The sequence below is a fragment of the Carassius auratus genome, chromosome 20 (genome assembly GCF_003368295.1).
Source record: "Carassius auratus strain Wakin chromosome 20, ASM336829v1, whole genome shotgun sequence".
Lineage (NCBI taxonomy): Eukaryota > Metazoa > Chordata > Actinopteri > Cypriniformes > Cyprinidae > Carassius > Carassius auratus.
The window spans coordinates 4,827,133-4,848,461 of NC_039262.1; the positions used below are offsets into that span (position 1 = coordinate 4,827,133).

At 37.1% G+C, this 21,329-nt stretch overlaps 1 protein-coding gene across 1 annotated transcript; it reads left to right on the forward strand.

Moving 5' to 3' along the window:
- The first annotated feature begins 1,480 nt into the window (after positions 1 to 1,480).
- Positions 1,481 to 16,602, forward strand: LOC113120632 (GRB2-associated and regulator of MAPK protein 2-like). Its single transcript, XM_026290569.1, has 6 exons — positions 1,481 to 1,754; positions 5,888 to 6,028; positions 10,282 to 10,412; positions 11,454 to 12,566; positions 14,635 to 14,795; positions 15,073 to 16,602. The coding sequence occupies exons 1-6, from the start codon at positions 1,643 to 1,645 to the stop codon at positions 15,839 to 15,841; spliced, it is 2,427 nt and encodes an 808-aa protein (XP_026146354.1). The 5' UTR covers positions 1,481 to 1,642; the 3' UTR covers positions 15,842 to 16,602.
- Positions 16,603 to 21,329: the final 4,727 nt, after the last annotated feature.

A 21,329-nucleotide genomic window follows, 5' to 3' on the forward strand; every position in this document is an offset into this window, starting at 1 on the left:
AATAATTTAAGAAACCAATTAAGCATATGTAGATAGAGGCATAAGTAAATTAAGCAGCCCCCAAGAATACATGAAATGTAATATAGTATGTAATTGGACAATTATACAAAAATGCAATATTAAATATTATATAATTTTATTATTATTTATAGAATAGCACTGTATGACAGATGTTTCACTTTTATTTAGTTTTTCCTTTATTTTTCAAATTATCCACAAACTTGTTAACTATGTCATAAACGATATGATATAGCCTATTCAGAATATTAAATATGTGGACATTAGTTCATTTTTCTATAAAATACAATTTTACTTAGCTAGTTTAAGATAAAAGTTTTTGTCTTCTGTTTAAAAATAACTTTCCTGGGTGTGTGTGTGTATATATAATTTAATAAATTAAGCTTCTGTTTTATAAAATTGCTGATAACAGCTTGACGCTGCATGGCCTAGCTTTGGGGTCTTTGCTTTATTCCAGTATCATTATCCCTCAGCAGTTTAGTTATAGATTAAGAGTTGTTGTTTTAGATGTACAGATGGCCTGCTGCTGTTTAATAATTGATGTTGTTAAAATAACATTATGTTCTGTAAATGCATTATCTGCTGGTTTATTTACACCACATTAGGTTTGCCACTTAGTAGACTTTGAATGTTAAAGTGCAAATTAAATCTGGCACTCTTTTGGGTTTGCTACTGTTTCTACTTGCTACTGAGCCTGTCTCAGTTTGTTCTAGTTTTGGTCACCACTGTGTACGTTTAACAGGTCTCGTTTCGAATCAAAAACTGACTTCCTGTTATGAAACAGGACATCATTTCATAAAGGTCCACTGTTGAGCACACCAGGAATTAATGCATGTTTATTATGCATTCTGGGAGACAAAACAAATTATATATCAATGTTCTTATGAAACCTATGATAGTATTTTGAAAATCTGGCTAATAACGACTCCCATTGTTACGCTTGTTTGGGACATGCTGTCCCAAAAAACATACAGTGTATAGATAACATTGTGTTTAACAGGAAGACTAATTTTACACACACATTTCATGAAGCAAAATCATTTTGTTATCTTCTATAATAGTTGAGAATCATTATTACACAAAGTTTGAAAAATCCTATGACCTAAAAAAAAAAGTTTCAAAAAAGTTTTTTTTTCTTCATTTTTTTCTTATGCCTTAAACAATGTAAGGTCACTAAATTAACTGTTTCTGGCTCTCAGGAGGATATAACTAAGGTTAATGTCGCAAATGCTATTAGGTCAACATCGTCTTTAACTCGCTATAATTAACATATGAAGGTTCCCACGATCTTTAACCTTGTTGTAGCTTAATATCAGGAAGTTAATAATAATCACACAAATCAAACGTCGTATTTTGTGAGATTTGTTAAAGTTTATTAACACATTCCGTTGGTGATGAATCTCCGGTACCGGGGATCTATCGTGAACGCGCTGTCAATCCGGTGTTCCGGTGCGCGCGGGACGGGAGGGGCGTGCGTCGCGCGCCTCCGCCGGTCCGGTTTAGATCACATCACTTCGTTGTTTCTCTCACGCGTTTCTCTTCATCATGGCGCGATGCGCCGCTGACACCGGTTCCGTTCCGTTCCCGTGATGCGCGTGATGATGATGATGGTGACGGATGAAAGATGGAGAAACTATCCGCGAGCATTAACGGACTCTCGTGGAGCTCCGTGTCGCTGCCGCTGGACGTGATCGTGAGCAAATTCCGCTTACCGACACTCGTGCGGCTGAGCCACGGTAAGAGACCGTCAGAGTTACTGAACGCTGTGATAAACCGAGACTCGAGTCTAAGTCAGCTGGATCAGAAACATCACATTTCGATGCTTTATTAAATAACTTTTAGTCTGATTATGCTAATTAAATCTGTAAACACTTGAAATAGTTTGACAAACGCTGATAAAATCACATTTTTGATGATGCACACTTTAATGTCACTTTTTGTAACACTGAATCCTCAGTCGATTTGTCTTTTGGCTAAAGGTGACGGAGTGTGTGTTGTGTGTTAAAGAGCTGCAGCTCTTTTCATATGTTAATGTTGTAATGTGCTGCAGTGTGTGTTGAATACTAAACAACCTCCTGCAGAAGAAACACCAACATTTACTCAACAATCACAGAAGAAATCTGTCATCACTGTTGACACGTTCCTGTGTGTGTCAAAGTTGAACTTTCTATGGTGGGAAAAACTTCTGAAAGGGACTTTTGTGTGACTCTATATTCTGTGGTAAGAGTATAGTTTGCAACAATAAATGCCAACTCTTGTTATCATTCATTTAAACTCTTTAAACATCAAATGGTCTCAGAAGCTCATAAAGTTGATTGAATCAGATCGGGAAAACAAAGCTACAATAGATTTTTTTTTTTTTTATCAAAGTTCTTTTTTTTAACAGACTATGACTTAATTTTTTAACTAAGAATCTAAAAGAAGAATGAACTTCAGACACTCAAGTGACACTGCATGGATGTAATGGATTATTGCTTATTTAAAGTCCATGTACTGGATAAATATTCATAATGCATGATCACAATGATTTTGTCGTTAACTTTGCTTTTCTCTTACAGCGCTGTAACTTGCTCTGCAAAAGTTTGCTATCAAAATCCAGTCGTTTCGATAGGAATCTCTACGATCAGGAGTTATGCAGAGCACTAAAAAGTGCTCATATTAAAATTGATTACGCAAATACAATGCATTCAGCCGCTTGGTTTGAAAGTGACTTTTGAGAGAGCTTTGCTTTATAAATCACAAACTACTGATAATCAACAATTGGTACTTTTTTGTCTGCAAAAACTTGCTGAAATATTCTGCACATGCACGATTATTAAAACTTTAAGCTAACTTATCTGGTGTGAATGGCCTTTTAAAATGCAATAATTTCAAATATGGTCTATAAAGTATAAATATGATGGAATGACAACAGATTATAATAAACGCACACTCTTATAAATAAAGGTTCTTTATTGGCATTAACATCCATGGAACCTTTGTAGTGTCTTTAGAATATTAAAATGGTCTCACACTAAAAATGGTCCTTTTAAGAAGTGTTCATTGAAAGGTTCAAGGAACCCAAAATGGTTCTAAAATTTTAAAATACTTGAACTTTTAAGAGCATATGGTTTATGAATATTTCTCTTGTTGCTTTGACTGCAATGTTGATTATGATTAGACGCTGCTGTGATGTGTTTGTGTAGGAGTTTCTCACTGTATCAGCACAGACAGCAGTAATTATACACAACACAAGTCTGTGTGCTGGACTTGTTCCCTGTGTAAAGCATCTGCTCTGAGACTCGTCTCATTGAGGAATTCTTTTAATACCAGATCAATAAAGTCCACCTCTCTCTCTCTCTCTGTCCATTCATCAGCAGTGAGATCAGTCTGATGTTTGTGAGGTGATGCTGTGATTGCTGACCTCAGTTCTCTCCCATAAGCCCCATGTGCGGAAGTTCAAAGAACTCATTTGATGTTTGTGGTTGAGCTCTGATGTGTGTTTGAGTGAGAGAGACCGACTGTCTCTTTGGCTGTGTGTGTGTCACTGTGTTTTAAAGTGACAAATTATGTCAGTTTCAAGGTCAGATGCATTGTGATTTGTAGTTTTGGGTTTTCCAGTGGCTGATATCTAGAGATCAATTGTGTCTGTGTAAAAAATAATATTAAAGGGGGGGTGAAATGCTCGTTTTCACTCAATATCCTGTTAATCTTGAGTACCTATAGAGTAGTACTGCATCCTTCATAACTCCAAAAAGTGTTTATTTTTATTATATTTATAAGAGAAAGATAGTCTGTACCGATTTTTCCCGGAAAAACACGAGCGCCTAGAGGCGTGACGTGTGGGCGGAGCTAAAGAATCACGAGCGCGAATAGGCTTTTGCGTTGAGAGCATGTGGAAGCTGTGACACAGATCCAGAGGCTGAAATTTAACAAGAGCAGCATCAGCAAAGGCGGTATGCTATGTGGTATGTACTGAAACTGTATATATTTGCTTAGCGGTTTTGGAAAATGACTAAGTTCCACTTTATGTCGTCTTTTTTTTTTTTTTTTTTTTTAACTGTACATGTGGAAAGTGCAGTTTGATGACAACATCGCATGTTGTTTACTTGATGTGCTTAGGCGCTGATAGCTAAGTTAACAACGCAGAGATATTTGAAGCAGTTTTACTCACCGCCTGCGGTTCCAGCACACGATCCTGACCCTTTTTAGTTGGGATTGCATCATCCTTAAGAAATAAACGATGTGCAATCCGAAATGCAGGGAACAAACAAAAACACTTGCACAACTCCGTTGATGCTCTGTAAAAATAAACTCCATCCACTGGTCCCTTAATGCTGTTTCTCTTTTGGTAATCTGTGCAGGGTTGTCTTGCCCTGGCAACCAAAAACACACTCCTTTTGTGACTTTTCGCGACGCTCTCGCTCTGATCAGTGATCAGTGTCTGTTCTCAGCCTCTCTCTGCTCTGCTATACGGGAGCGCGCGCTCTTCCGGCAGAAGTGCCTCAGGACCCATATAAGGAAATTCCGCTCCATCTAACGTCACACAGAGCCATACTCGAAAAAAACTTTCCGAAACTTGTGACAAACCGGAAGAGGTTTTTTTGGAACAAAAATACTCCTTCAAACGTACAACTTAATTTTTGAAACTTTGTCCATGTTTAGCATGGGAATCCAACTCTTTAACAGTGTAAAAAACTCAGTATGCATGAAATAGCATTTCACCCCCCCTTTAAAGTCTACACTTTTTCATTGTATAACAGAAAATCATAATGTTAATGTTTATGCCTTCATGCCTTTTAGTCACATTTAGTATGTTAGAGCTGTGTGAAAACATTTTGTCATACAAGTAAACAAGCAGTTAAGATTTGCTTTATATAATATCACCCTACGTGAGTTTACTGTATGTGGAAAAAGCTAGACATACTTATATTAAAGTTTAAAACAGATTTTAAAAAGATACAAAATCTGGCTTTTGGGATTTGCTATATAGGATATATACATGTAGTTTATGTACTGTATAATATCGAATGTTATATATAGAGCTGTGCGATTATAGTTAGCATTTTTGCAACAACACAAATCACACACCCGAGATTTACTAGATTGCATTACATAAGCTTACTGAATGCATGCAACTTTTAATATTGCTGGACGATAATGTAATTTACATTTTCTGTGATAAAACAATCAAGAGTTGAGATTTGCTACACTGGCTTTCAAAAGTCTGGGATCAGTAGGATTTTAAATGCTTTTTAAAGAAGTCTCATTAAGGCTGCATTTATTTGATCAAAAATACTGAAAAAAAAAAACAGTAATATTTTGAAATATATTTACAATTTCCATTTTAATATGCTTTAAAATGCAGTTTAAATCTGTGATTCAAAAACTGAATTCTTAACATCATTACTCCAATCTTCAGTGTCACTTGATCCTTCAGAAATCATTCTAATATACTGACTTATAATCAATGTTAGAAACGATTGTGAAGCTTAATATTTTTTTTGGAACCTCTTATTCTTTTTTCAGGATTCTTTGATGAATAAAAAGTTATAAAGAACAGCATATTTAAAAACTATAAATATTTTCTGATCATGAAAGTCTTTACTATGATCACTTTCTATCAATTTAACATTATTAAGTGTTAATATAAAAAAAATAAAAGAAAGAAAGAACATTTTTTACTGACCCCAAACTTCTGAACAGTAGAGTATATTGTTACAAAATATTTTTATTTTAAATAAATGCGTTTTAACATTTATTACATCAGACAAGTATTACCAATGATGAGCATCTCAAAAAGGCGAAGTGTTGGCCAATAAAATGCTGAACCTGAAAATGATGAATTTTCGATCTTATCAGTTGTATGTTTTTGTTTTTGTGTGTGCAGGTGAGAATGTGGAGGGTCTTTCGGAGGAGGATGTGATTTTACTTCACTCCTGCAGACAGTGGACCACCGTCACTGCCCACAGTCTGGAGGAGGGGCATTATGTGATCGGACCCAAAATAGACATCCCACTGCAGTATCAAGGTATCTTACAGGCTTCTTATCATTAATAAGAAAACCTTAAAAAATGTTAAATAAACATTAAAATGTAATAAACAATAGAAAGGTAAACTTATTTTCAGCTAGATGTCAAGGCAACATTTCTCATTTCTGTTTAGTTTAAGTAATAAAGTAATGAAAACCAAATAAAGTAAAATTATAAAAATAAAAAAATGACAAAAATAGATTACAAAGTTACTAAAACTCTTAATAAACCTCAAATGAAAAAGAAAATATGAAAATAAAATCTATTTCAAATTAGGGGGACTGACATTAAAGGAATAATTCTTTTTTTGTAGTTTGTTCTGTGTACATGAATGAAATTGCCAGAGGTGTGTTATTACGTTTAAACATAACTTATTTACTCCTGGCGGATGATAAATTAGTCAAAAGAGTGTCATGTAGAGGCCAGAATATTATAGAGACTTTGGGAACTTTGGATGCAGCATCCTTGCGTCATGTTGAAAATGTACGCACAGGCATGCTATTACATTTTCTTCCACAACTAGTTTGTAAAAGGTAAATTCCAAGAAAATAAAGCCCAATCCCAATTCTACCCCTTAGCCCTTCTCGATTCTCTTTTGGTTGGAGGGGTAGGGGTAAGGGTAAGGGCCAGATAGCCCTTCAAACGAAGATTTTTCGGGACCACACTTCAAACGAAGGGGTATGAAATATCTCGGCAACATGGCTGCTACATCGAACAATAAGACACATAAATGTAAGCTTTTTTGGCATAAATAAAGATTTTAACGAAAAGTAATCATTTGTTTTATGTTACATTCAATTGTGAGTTCATATTAACGGTCATGTTACTCAAAGAAATGTTTGCAAAAAATTGCTAAAATTTGCTAACATCATATCATTACAGACTGCATGATATTGCCTCAGCATATGTCTGATCAGGGCCATAACTGCCGTATGATGGGGGATAATCCCCCCAATAATTAGAAATCGCTAAACCATTTTCTCAAGTATCGCCTATTCGAGAGAGAAAAAAAGAGAAAGAGAAAGAGAAATTGAGAAGAGAGAAACAACGTTGGGTGTATTTGCGTCTGAGCGTTTACCTTTTTAGAGTGAGTTTATTTAAAAACAGCGATTGTATTCTTTTGCTGCTGGAAAATATAATGTAGCCATTCAGAATTTAATCTGTATTTAATAAAAGTCGTGGGGTGTTGACAAGTTTATTCTCTCCTGAATGTGTGAGCTGCGAGATTTCCGATATGTGTGTGTGCAGCTCATTAATACAGAACGATAATTAAATGCTCTAATGCACACCAGCACACCAGTATATGTGTGTATTGTAAGAGCTAGACGACGAATGATGACGTGTGACGGCATAGTAGTGGTGTCCCAATCCTTAGGAGAATATTTTCTCCCCTACCCCTTGACACTCTGTTTCAAGGGACAAGGGGAAGGGGTATAAAATAGAATTAGGATTGGGCCTAAGCAATGAAACTGACCCCAAACAAAACTGATTTCTCATTGAGAGCATACAAGCTATTGAAAAAACACTTAGATCCGAGAGAAAGAGCGAGAGACAAAGAGAGGTAGATGTTTGGTTGGTAACAGCGTATTGATTGTTGTATTCAAGCACTTAACTTCACACGTTCACTTAGATGTTTTCTCCATTAAGCACACACACACACACACACACATACACACACATACAGTCAGGCTCAGTTCAATTCACTGTTTTATTGCAGTATGGGCAAAGCATTCAACAAATAAATGCACCCAAGGATATGAATGCAGAAGACTGTACATTTCTTGTGGAGAATAAAGACATAAATATCAAAGTTAAGTCATATATTTCTAAATATTATTTACATTAGTGCATTAACACCAGCTATTAATTTTTCCAGTTTAAAAATATTTACGGCGGTGCACACTGTAGCATGTATCATTTCATATTAAAGCGCAAATAAAACTATACGAGCATGCACTATATCCGCATCACGTTAAGCAGCAGCGGCTCTTAAAGTAATAGCAGCCAAGTAACCTAATAACCCAGCTTCTGTGATTTATTTCAGCTTGCAGTGAACCGATTTATAACACTAATTACTGTTTATAAAAAAGGTTTTTCATATAGGCCTATATAAACGGTGTATTGCATGTAATTATGCATCATTTATTGTTATTATAATAGTAAGTACATGTAATGTGTAACAATAAAGTGTTAAAATAAAGTGTTACCATCAGTTTGAATAAATCGGATTATTTTGATTAGAACACACAAGTACTTATGAATGGCTGTCAAAAGAGAACGATGCTTTTAGCTCAAAGAATGATGTAATTCGGTTTGTGCTTTCATTCATAAAGTCCAACTCATCATTACTGCATCCTGACGTCATTCCCATGAGAGGAGTGGAGGAGCCCGTTTTCTGAGCTTCCGGAATCGCAGACATTACTGCGCTGGACTTCCTCTCATGGGACGGCCGTTACCTAATATACCCGCCTGCCGCACCATTAGGTCAGGTGACCAATGAGATCATCTGCTGGGGTTTCCGGAGGCAGTAAGATGCTGAGAGGGATGGATGAGGTCATTTGTGTCTTCGTGGCCGGGTCTAACTTCTCTCAGATAGACCGATAGAGTGCTAATAAGGAAGATGGAATTACAGAAGAATGATTTTTAGACATCTGAGAGATGCAGAAGATGAGACCATGTTGATATTTTAGATTTGCTCCTGATTTTAATGATGTGGAAGAAGGTTGTTATCGATGACTCTCAAAATAGAAGATCTGCATAATATAAACACATTCAATTTGTGTGTGTGTTTTGTGACTGAGCTACTGTACGGTTCCCGGAATAATAAACTTTCATTTTCTCCATAGAGAAATTCATTTTTTATGATAACCTATAACAATCTATAACAAACATATTTTGTTTACACTCTATAGAAAAATGGAGCAGAAATACTTTGAGAAGCAAAGCAGCTGAAAGAGTTGCTGAGTTTTGTAAAAAAACAACAACAACAACAACATTTTTGCATGTGTTTCGATCTTTCTAAGGCACTAAAAGTTCTTGATTTACTTCTAAAATACTGTGTTTTAGGTGTTGGGTAAGGATTATATTAATACTGTAGATTTAGAATTGCTCGACCAATCAGAGGCTAGTCTGATGTGAGTGGTTGCAGTTATGCAATTGCCAACATGTTTTGATTACTCAGGTCACCATATATCATAACATAAGACAATAATATGATTTTTTTTCTCTTAATTTACCAAATTTTCTGGACTATAAGTCGCACTTTTTTTCATAGTTTGGCTGGTCCTGTGACTTATAGTCTGGTGCGATTTATTTATCAAAATTAATTTGACATGAACCAAGAGAAATAAACTAAGAGACATGAAACAAGAGAAAACATTACCTTCTCCAGCCGCCAGAGGGCGCTCTATGTTGCTCAAACATAGTGGCTGGAGACGGTAATGTTTTCTCTTGGTGCTTGGTTATAAATAAATGCAACTTATAGTCAGGTGTGACTTATATATGTTTTTTTCCTCATCATGACGTATTTTTGGACTGATGCGACTTATACTCAGGTGCGACTTATAGTCCGAAAAATATGGGTAGATTTCTTTTTCATAGTCTGTCAGGTAAAAAAATAAGTCAGTATGATCACTTAATACAGTAAAAGCACACCTTTTCCACACATTTTAAAAATCATTCATGTTCGTAGCACAAACGCTGTAGTTTAATACACAGGAAGTCTATGGAAAGTCTCTGTTTAGATTGTTTGGTAAATGTGTGTCATGTGTGTCAATGAAATGTGATTGATGTGTTTAAATTCATGGTTGCTGTGATTGGCTGAAGATACTTTAACTGATATGTACAATGAGGAGATTTTGTACAATTGCACAAACAAAAGTGAAACTCCAGAAGAGAAAGAAACCTGTTCAGCTCTGAGGGTCGTATAGAACTGCAGAGAGAAAGAAAGAAAGAAAGAAAGAAAAGCTGTTGCCAGGAGACAGAAAGACAAAGAAAGATACGCTCTCTCACGCTTTATCTGTGTGTGTGAAAATGAGCTATAAGACCACACACTTATGCTTAAATAAGGACATACCATAGAGTTCTGCTGGTTTTTAAATCAAGGCTAATTATAATCTCTACAGATTAACATTTTGCATTTTTAAATATCTTTCAGGATGTCACTAATGGACACTTTTAGCTCATTTCTGGGGAAATTTTTCAGAACACTTTCTTTGTTTCTTACATTCACTCTGGTTTCCTCTGTCCTCAGGGAAGTTTAAGTTACTGGATCAGGATCGGGATGTTCGTGAGCCAGTTCAGTACTTTGGAAGTGTTGAGGAAATCGCAGGAATCTTTCCTGATCGCGTGTTCGTCATGGAGCCCATCACATTCAGCGTTAAGGTAACAATCACAGCATCAATGTAAATCGGTATTGTTATCTAAAACTAACTAAAACTATTAAAAAAACATGTTAACTGAAATAAACATGAACTGAAATGAATTGAAATACTGTATACGAAACATAAACTTATTTCAGAGTATAGCCAAGTCAATATTTCAATATTTTCGCTTAGTTGAAGTACAAAAATTGGAAAAACTAAAACTGAAATAAAAATGAATGAAAACTAAATAGAATTTAAAAAAAGTATTACAAAGTGCAAACTAAAACTTAAGTTTAAATAAAAAAAATAAAAATAAACATTTTAATATGACTAGCTTTACATGGGTGTAGTATAATCTCCAACAAATAGTCATTTAATATGACATAATTCTTTGTCACACTATATTATGCACACATTGTTAATTGTTAAGTTTAATTCATTGCATGATTCAGATTGTTTCAACAGTTTAATGCAAATTAATCAGTTCTAAAGAAATGATTCACCGATTCAATAAAACCCCTAAATATTTTTGAGTTAGGATTTGAGTGTAAGTGATAAATTACTCTGGTAATTACATATTTAAGTTATCACTGTCCCCTTAATTGACCCTTCTCAAAGACATGCCTTCCTTAGTTACTGATTGCTATGTCTTACAATACCATGGTCAATACACACCATTTTTCAAGTTCAACCCCACCGATGTTAATCTACTCTCCTGTCTGATTTGTTTGTTGGACAAAATTGGCATTATGATAGGTCGGATCGCCTGTCAATCAAACTCCCTGTCAATCCTTGGCAATTCAATTGATAATTTAATCGGCAATTGATTAAGTTAGCAGATTTTCATAATTGATTCTAGTGTAAAGGCTGTTCACACCGAGGACAATAACTGTATTCAATATGATTTTTTTCCAGCTGATGAAGGATACAATCATGGACAGCCAATCAAAATCCATCCTGCTTTAACAAGCTTGAGCATTTATAGTTGACAAAACTGCAGCATGCATTTTTTTTTTCGTTAAATGCTAAAACATCTGTCTCTCTTTCCTTCTTGCTGTAGGTGGTTTCTGGGGAGTTTACAGAGGACAGTGAGTTGTATAATTTCTCTCTGCAGGCGGGAGATGAATTAACCCTCATGGGCCAGGCAGAACTACTCTGCGTCCAATCGACTCGCGAGAAATCCCGCCTGACTGCGCTGCTACGAAGACTGGGCAAAGCAGGCGGAGCTCTGGGACGTCCCATCCGCACCAAGATGCCTTGTTTGATATGCATGAACCATCGGACCAACGAGAGCATCAGTCTGCCGTTCCAGTGCCGCGGGCGGTTCTGCACGCGTTCGCCGCAGGAGCTTCAGATGCAGGGAGGTGAACACACCGTGCGCAGCATCATCGAGCGCGTGCGTTTGCCTGTGAATGTGTCCGTGCCGTCGCGACCTCCTCGTAACCCATATGACCTGCACGTGATCCGCGAGGGCCATCGATATAAACTCCTCAGCATCATCAGTAAAACTGTTGTTCTCTGCTGCATACTTCGCAAAGAGGAAGTCACACCTTCTCACTTTCTGTTATTAACGGACATGCCGCGCTTCACTCTGCCAGAGGGTTTATTGTGTACAGACGCTTCCTACCAGCAGGTGGTGCTACAGTGCGCTCTGCGTTGCCAGGAAAGCTTCGATCCGGACAATTACTCGCGTGCTGTTCGTGAGGTAAAGACGGACTTCTCTGAGGAGTGTCTTAGTCCGCGGCGGATTCGCGTGTGCGTTCAGGGCTACGGACGCGACGAGCTCGGGACGTCCCTGCAGAGACTGTCTCTGTGCGTCTATGGAGGCGGAGCCGTCACACACACTATCTCACACGGCTGCAGAGACTCGCTGGGTGACTCACACACGCTGCCCTCTAGTGACGGAGAGGAGCGAGAATACGTCACGCCTGATTGGTCGACGGAGGCGCAGGAAATTCCGTACGAGGAGGTCTGGACCAATCAGAGTTCTGGAGGTTTCGGGGTGACGTCTGAGAGTGCAGTGAAGGCGGAGCATAACCTAATATCCTTCCACTCCACTACTACGTCATTGGATGGAATGGTGGGCTCCACCCACGTCGCCATGGTGCAGATGGAGGCAGGAAGAGTGTCGAGAGTATCGACTCCACCTCCTGTCCCACCCAAATCTGAAGCTGTAAGCAGCCATTTTATGCAGGTTGTACATTAAAATTAGGGGTGCACGATACATATCGGCCGATAAATAATGCGCATCTCGTCATTAAAGCCGGTTCTCTAATCAGCGGTAAATTCCATCAGGTGCGTGATTTCACATAGAGCAGCTGTTACTACACATAGTCATTGTTAACTGACAAGCAGCGCAAATCCAAGCTGATAATGAACGTGGATTTGCGTAGTTTGTCAGTTAATAACGGCTCTGTGTAGTAAAAGCTGCCAATTATCGGCCGATATTTATCGTTCACCCCTAATTTAAAGTTTTTGTCTCATATTGCTTTTTTTATTCAACGTAAAAATAAAAATACCAAGGCCAATTTTTACCCGCAACATTTATTATATTGTATTTTGTATGAAGAAAGTGAATCCTGTTTTTAGGACTATCAAACTTTTTCATTATTATTATTATTATTATTATTATATTATTTTCATGACAAAAAGCAAGCCCCCCTAAAAAATATTCTTATTTGTACATTTGAACTATTATTTTACATTTTTGAAAATCTTGTTCTTTTCAGTGGTGATTCCCAATTAATAAACAACAATTAAATAATAACAATAATAACTTTTGGAGGAAAAGAAAATGGCAAATGGTTTACTTCAACACATTAAAATGCAGTAAAAAACTTTTTTACAGAATGACAGCATTTATATATAAATAAATTAGTTTCTTACTGTTGATTTGGGGGTGAAATAAACTAGACATGTTCTTGACCAGTTTGGTGAGATTCACTCTTTTAGACAGTGTTCTAGCATTATTGGGCTTTTGACCCTGAGCTCAGCTGTACTTTAGTTCAGTGATCCTCTGTATTCTCATGAGATTGTTGTCTTCCTCAGTTCTTTTGCCATGGTCCCACACGCAAACACACACACACACACACATTCATACGTGCTTTATAGCTCATACAGTATCACGCAGCCCTGCAGCCCTAGACTAAAGACTAAATTATTGATACTGTTGCTTTTAAAGGCTGAACAATGAGCATATGTTTACTGGAACAGAGCGCATACTCAGCACACACACTCACAGAAACATAATCACACATCGTCTCAGTCAGTGAATCTTCAGGTGTTTTGAGCCATGCATTGTGTGCACAGTGACAGTATTTCAGACATAACAGGTAGTGTATCTTTAACTGATATAATATTAATATGAGGAGATTCCTAAATGTTTTATACTAATGATACAGGTGGTAAAACACACAGAATACAGAGAAACAAACAGCTCATCTCATCAGGATCTAGAGCTGGAATTAAAGTCATTTTGACACTGTTGACTGGAATTACAGCCTTTCTCTTTTACCCTCTTCTCTCTCTCTCTCTCTCCCACACATAGAGGGCTTAGGCCTGGTCTGTAATTTAGCTTCCCAAACACACACACACACACACACAGACACACACAAACACACAGTCATTTGTGGAGGAAGTGAACTGTATCCCAGAATTCGTGAGTTGTTCCTTCCAGAAGAAGATAATTAGACAGCGATAACTGATATTAAATGAGTTTATTATCGTGATGATCATTGAGACAGTATTTCCATATTAACCATAATTAGGAAATAGCCTCTCGTAAATACTGGTTTACTGCAGAATATGTCTGAAACTATATTTAAAGAATCATAAAAAGAGTTTCAGTTACAGTTGATTTCTTTAGATCTTTTTTATTTTATTTTATATTGTTCTGTATATTGTTTAGAGTTATTAAATCACATATATAAAAATTTTGTGGGTTTTAGATTTAAATAAATATTAAAAAATATATTTTCACACAATTTACATAAGACTGACTTTGTTGTAGTGTGTAGTATTCATTGTATAATATTCTGTAGTATTTATTTGATTTTCTGTATTCAGAATTAAAGACACAAGAAAATGGTGTTTAACATTCTCCTGGACAGAAAGTGACATTTACTTAAAAACCAGGTCCTGAGTTGTGAGGGAGACTATAGCAAGTGTAATTTAGATGTCGCTTACACTGTAACCTAGTAACTATTCTTTCTTGTTCTTTTGCATTTCTTCTCTCTGTCTAGGTGAAAGAGGAGTGTCGTTTCTTAAATGCTCCTCCTGTTCCGCCCCGCTGTGCTAAAGGCCCCGCCCCCAGCTCTCCGGTCCCCACCCGCTTGCGTAAAGCTCCGCCCACACAAACACTCAACCCAAACCTCTCATTTTATTCCTCTGGACTGCAAGAAAGGTAAAAAAAAAATACTTTTGGAGTGATTTAAGTAGAGCTGTTTCAAGTACTTTTTGATTGGAAATCAGTAGGAATGGGAATCAAGAGTAAGTTAATTAATCCATTAATAATTATTTTGTGCTTTTGAGGAAACACAAAGGGGGACTTTTTTATTGTACATTTTAACCTTTCAAACATGCTTTTTTGTAACTTTTTGGCTGTTTGGATTATTGATGCTGTATCTTTTTTTAGTTTTTGGTGATTTCTTCATTATATCACAACCCTCTCTCTCCATCAGTTCTGCTCCTCGTAGTGGCAGCAACTCTCCATCACCAGACTCGTATTCCCTGTATTGTTACCCCTGCACCTGGGCTGACTGTGTGACCTCCGACCCCAGCGTGAGCCCTGATCCCGCCCAGCCCGCGCAAGCCTGTTGGTCCCACCCACGAGGAGGCGGGGCCTACACCTCCAACATCCTCAATACACCTCTGCTCAGTACAGACTCCGCCCATAAGAACTACTCCACCTGCCCTAGACCTCGGCCAGTGGCGCAAAACCGCTTTGCACCGTTTGGCGCCCTAAACCCCTTTGCCAATCCGGGACACACCCACGCCTCCTCCGATTGGCTCACCCCCACAGATAGGAACTCTCCCACTCTGATACCCGACCTCATTAGCTCCACCCCCAAGGAGCCTCAAGCCAATCAGGGAGGTTCAGAAGGCGGCCCTGAGACTCCACCCAGACCAGTCAAGAGTTTAGAGGAGGACACAGTCATCGCAGATCCCGCCTCTGGATCAGTCACCATGGTGAAGGGGGCAGAGGGCGGGGCCGGGTCATCTTGGCGACCCCCAGCAGAGCTGTGCTGGCTCTCGGTGGAGGAGGTTTCATCCAGTCTGCGGTTCATCGGCCTTTCGGACGACGTGATTGGTCTGTTCAGCCGAGAGAGGATCGACGGCTCTATTTTCACTCAGCTGACGGAGGAAATCTTGTCGGAGGACTTTAAACTCACAAAACTACATGTCAAAAAAATCATGCAGTTCATCAAGGGATGGAGACCCAAGATATGAGGGCAACATCCTCGTGAACTGAAGGAATGTTTTTGTTTGAGAGACACAAGAGTACTTCAGCCACAATGAGTGCTTCTGCTCAGACCTTTTCAGATGTTTTATATGTGTGTGTGTGTATGTGTGTGTGTCTGAAATGCACCTCTCTAATCAAAGAACTGACAGATCGTGACTAATATATTATGGAGCACTATTAATTTTAATTACATTAAGATCATTATTATTATTATTTTGGATTGTGTTATTATTTTTTTGATATTTAAGCACATTTAAGCCCTAAACATTGTTAATGTTTGAATGTAATACTTATTCTCATTATTGTAGTGTGGAAAAAAAGTTTAAATAATTTTAAATAAAACAATTTCTTTTTTTCTTAATAAAACAGGATCTAAAGAGGATCATTGAGAATAATCAGAACAAACAAAAAACTTTGTTTCAAGAATTTGGCAAAATGTTAATGAAAAAATTCTAGGGGGAAAAATATTAATAAATATATTTTCCTTGACTGGTTTGATGAGATTTACTCATGTAGAGCACAATTTTCTTCTTTCCTGCTGCTCTCATATGGAGCTCATGTCATGCACACAAGGAAGTGAGACTTTTTAGGGACTTAAAAAAAGGTTTAGTTTGTGATGTACATGCTAATAAGAGCAGCAAGAGTTTACAGTCTAAAGAACACGCTGTAATTAGGTGACAGTAATTAAGAGTTTACTAACTACTAGAGCCCACGCTGATGGAGGATGTGTGTGAGGGGAGTCAGAGCTGCTGAAATGAGGTTTAGCCTTATATCACGGTTTAAAAAAATATTTTATCAGCATTTCAGGAATGTTTCTGGAATGCTTATTTAACAGCTTCCCCCTCTGTAGGTGCATTTGTACTTTGAATAATATTTAACAATTGTAGCGTGTTTCATTTGTACTGTAATTTCACCATGTATGATTTAATCCTAATGGATCAACTACAGAAAATAATAAATCAATAGTGCTCAACTGAACACTGTTTTTTTTTTTTTTTAGGTAGGTCTAATTAATTTCTGGAATACTAGATTTTGCTTATTGCATACTTTTGCAATTAAACTTTAATGCTTTCTTGTTTGCTCACATTAGCATTAATGTAAATATTGAGAATTAAACATATAGTAAGGATTAAACCCTTTGAGATAATTCTTCTCAGGCAATGGGTTACAAGTTTATTATAGCAGAACCATATGCAAACATACAAACTACTATGCTATACAAATATTACATCAAATAATAAAGTGCAAAAGTTTGTAAAAAAAAGAGTCTATCATGTTGTTGAGAGACAGCAAACCTCATCTTTACAGGGATTTTACATAGATACCTTTTCTTTAATCACATAAATACACTGACAAATTATGTACAGACCAAGTAAGAAGAGATCTGCTTTGTAACCTACAAATGATAAAACACAGAATTGAGGATTTGTAAATAATGCACTTAATTAAGTGAGTGATTGTGACATCTTATGAGATCCCAAACTCTGAGGTCAGAGTGCTTCATTTTCTGGACAAGTTTGTCAGCTCCATATGAATCTACAAAACGGAATGGGCCTGATATGTGGGAGAAAGGTGGGTTGTGAAAGAACTTTGCAAATCCTAAATTATCCCCAGGCACAATGTGATGTGCCTCAGGGTTAAGTGCTAGGTCCGCATCACTTAAGATAAATCACTTTAATAACAAGGTGTGTGATGTGTTTGTTACCTCCCAAGCATGGCAGGAAGCCAAGTCCAAACACGGCTCCAATGTCTCCTTGCACGGGGTCGGGCAGAATGCCTTCCTGTAGACACAATACTGCCTTCGTTTACGAATCGGGACACGAGTCTGTACTGAATATCCTCATCGGCAGAGCTAAAGAGACAAATAAGAGAAATATGAAGGGTTTCTTCTGAGGAGGTTTGTAAATCATGAAAACCAATTTACACAGCAGGGGGTGCTGTTAGCTTGAAGCTCTTGAGAATATCTTCAGCTCCTGAGTTCACCTTCTTTTCTTTCGATTTTGCTCCGTACACATAACAACTGTTTCCAGACTTGCGTCCTGAAGTGCATATATACATATGATTAATGCATCTGACTACTGAATTCAAACATGATAAGAATAGCTTTGCCTTATTTGTTACAGTGATGACACAGAAAGTGAAGGCATTATTTCTTGAAAAGTCAAATGCACATTTATGTTTAGGTGAACTATCCCTTTAACTTGCAATTAAATGTTCTGTAAGACCGAACTGACAATTTATGAACACAAAGCTGTGTGGTTTAACAGATGCACCTTTGAACCCTTTTAGGACCAGCATCTTCAAGACCTAGACATTTCCTCCTCCGAATCGCGTTCCAAAAGCCTTGCCAAGATCCTCTGCAACATGAGCCACCACATCAATACCGACCTCGTCAGCAAGTGTCGCCGCACTGACAGGAAACCCAAATCCTGTTGTCAGAGTCCAGTTTCTTGGGCCCAACTCCTTCCTTTAGCCAAAGTGATGAGACAGGACGATTAGAGTTGGATCATAGCAAAAAACAAGCAGTCCAAGTTTAAATAAATTATATCTAAATTTTAACTTTTATAATGTTAAAAACTATATCTGTATCATATAAATGCTATTCTTTTGAACCTTACATTCCTTGAAGAACATTGATGATGATATGCAATGCATATTACTAATCAAAACTGAAGTTTCGATATATTTACGGTAGGAAATTGACTAAATATCTTCATGGAGCATGATCTTTAATAAATATCCTAATGATTTTTTGGCATGAAAAAAAATCTATAATTTTGACCCATAAAATGAATTTTTGGCTATTGCTACAAATATACCCCAGAGACTTAAGGCTGGTATTGTGCTCCAGGGTCACATACATACATACCTACATACATCATATATATATATATATATATATATATATATATATATATATATATATATATATATATAAATCTAGAAAAATATCCACCATATAAAAAACATACATGTTTTACCTAAAAATCCAACTTTTCTCTCCTGGTTGAATTTAAATGAAATACAAGATAAATAAATTAACTTTAAAATAAGCCTTTTTCCTGATTGAATTTAAACTGTTAAAAAACAATTTCACTAAAATATATAAATAAACAAATAAACAAGTTTAATAAATGAATAGAAAACAAACTTACAAAGAAACCAAAATATCTAGCCAAAATAGTATTCACAACAGAAATTTCCATGATTTTCCCAGGCCTAGAAATCACAGTTAAAACCCCGCTGACATTTCGAGGCTTGCCCTGACTGTAGGAACACTTATCATAACAGGAGACCTTCAATAGTTGGACATTTTGATATTTGTTTTTATTTGTGTTTGTATTTTAGCAGAGATTCTCAACTCATAGGTGTCTATGCACAGAAAGCTGACACCTGGTGGCTCTCAGCACTATTTTATATGGTTTCTTTCTAATGTCTCGGAGTGCAGCGCCCTCTGCTGTTTCACACTATGACCTGCAGCTGATGAGACTGCAAAGTGGGTTTGGAAAACAAACCGCTGCATATTTCCATCATGTTGATGTAATATTGTGCATGTGCTTCACCAAACCTTTGTACACCTGTTGTTGACCTCTGGCAAGTCCTTCCTCTGTCGTGTCTTTTAAGATGGTGCCAACACCCTTGTCTATCATCACCTGAGCAATGCCTGCTCCCATAAGCCCCGCCCCCAGGACAGCCAGATTAAAAAAAAAAAAAAAAAAAAAAAGTCAAAAGCACAATCAGTTGCTACATTCAGGTCCCAATGACATCATATCTCTCAGACTTACTTAACTTCTCTCTCCGGCTGCCCAAAGTGGTTCTTTTTGCAAGACACCTGACCATAAAAAAAGGCCAATCAGAGCTTTGGACACTGATGTCATCGCCAGCTTGCCAAAATTCTAGAAAACAGACGTGAGGTCACACAAGCTGATAAATGCTCAAATATGCGGTTTTATTTAATTAATTAATCAGACGACAGAAGGCATGTAGAAGATAGAATACAACAGGTTTTTCAGCAAAGATTTTATAATGTTAACAGTTAGTAATATGTGTATCAATAATGATACTGTAGGCTTTATAGGTTTAAACCTATATATGAAAATGATGGTACTAACCTCAGATGAAAAAAGTGAAAGTGACGAAAGTGACATGACATACGGCCAAGTATGGTGACCCAAACTCAGAATTCGTGCCCTGCTTTTTTTTTACCTATCCTACGTGAACAGTGAACACACACACACATTGTGAACACACACCCGGAGCAGTGTTCATCATTTATGCTGTGGTGCCCGAGGAGCAGTTGGGGGTTCGATTCATGTGTGTGTTTACCTCTATAATCTGCATTGGAGCAGAATAAAGCCCTTTACTCTGACTTTATTGTGGACAGTTTTGTAGATCTGTTTTCTGACCGATGGCAGACCCACAACGAAATCCTGCTGAATAAATGTATTTATTTTAAATCAATAAACAGTGAGATTATTACATCAGAGGAATCAAGAGAAAGAACACAACACACCTTTGAGTTCGGATCATTGATTCTTGACCTTGACCACAAGAGTGCGAGCTGCAGACAGAGAGAGATGTAGAAAAGGTGATTAAAAATAAACCATTAAACATATTTCTATTCATCTATTCTATTTTTAATAATTACCCAGCACAGTGAATGATGCAGAGAGACTCCTCTGTCCATGACCTTTGACCAGTGGTGGACAGTAACAGAGTAGCTTTTCTTCGTTACTGTACTTAAGTACATTTTTCAAGTATCTTGAAGTATCTTGAACTTTACTGGAGTAGTTTTATTTTGAGTAACTTTTACTTTTACTTCACTACATTCCAAAGCATAAGATCGTACTTTTAACTTCACTACATTTCATAAAACATATCGTTACCTATAATATATCACGTGCTCCGACACGCAGAAGCGGTGTCTGATTCATCACGAACGAACTGAGTCTTTTCAAAATAAACATTAATTGGATCGCGAATCGCACCAAACGATTCGTTTACGAATTAGAATGATCCGATTGCAGCTGTTCTGGAGTCGACCACTCACTGATTCAAATGAACCGTTTAGTGCAAGTCTACAGAAGTAAGAACCGGGAGATCTTGTGAGCGCATGCGACTGATGTTGCTAAAAGTAATTTATTAATGTCGAAATTTAGGATTAATTATTGTAACTGAAAATCATATTTTTTATTATTTATTTTATATATTTTATTTTGATCATTTAGAACTATTATTGAAATACAACCTTTTTTTGTTTCAAACAGTTCATTGAAAAATAATAAATGAAGTACCTGAAGCTGACAATGAAGTAAATGTATAATAATCAGCAAAGATGATTAATTTAGCGCTATAAACGCACATGTGAGGGGCGGAGAAGCGCCGCTGAGCGTCAGGCGCGTATGAGGACCAAACACAGCAGAATGGTAGGAAACTTTGCTCCTCTTATTATGTCTCTTTTACTATAGCGATTTA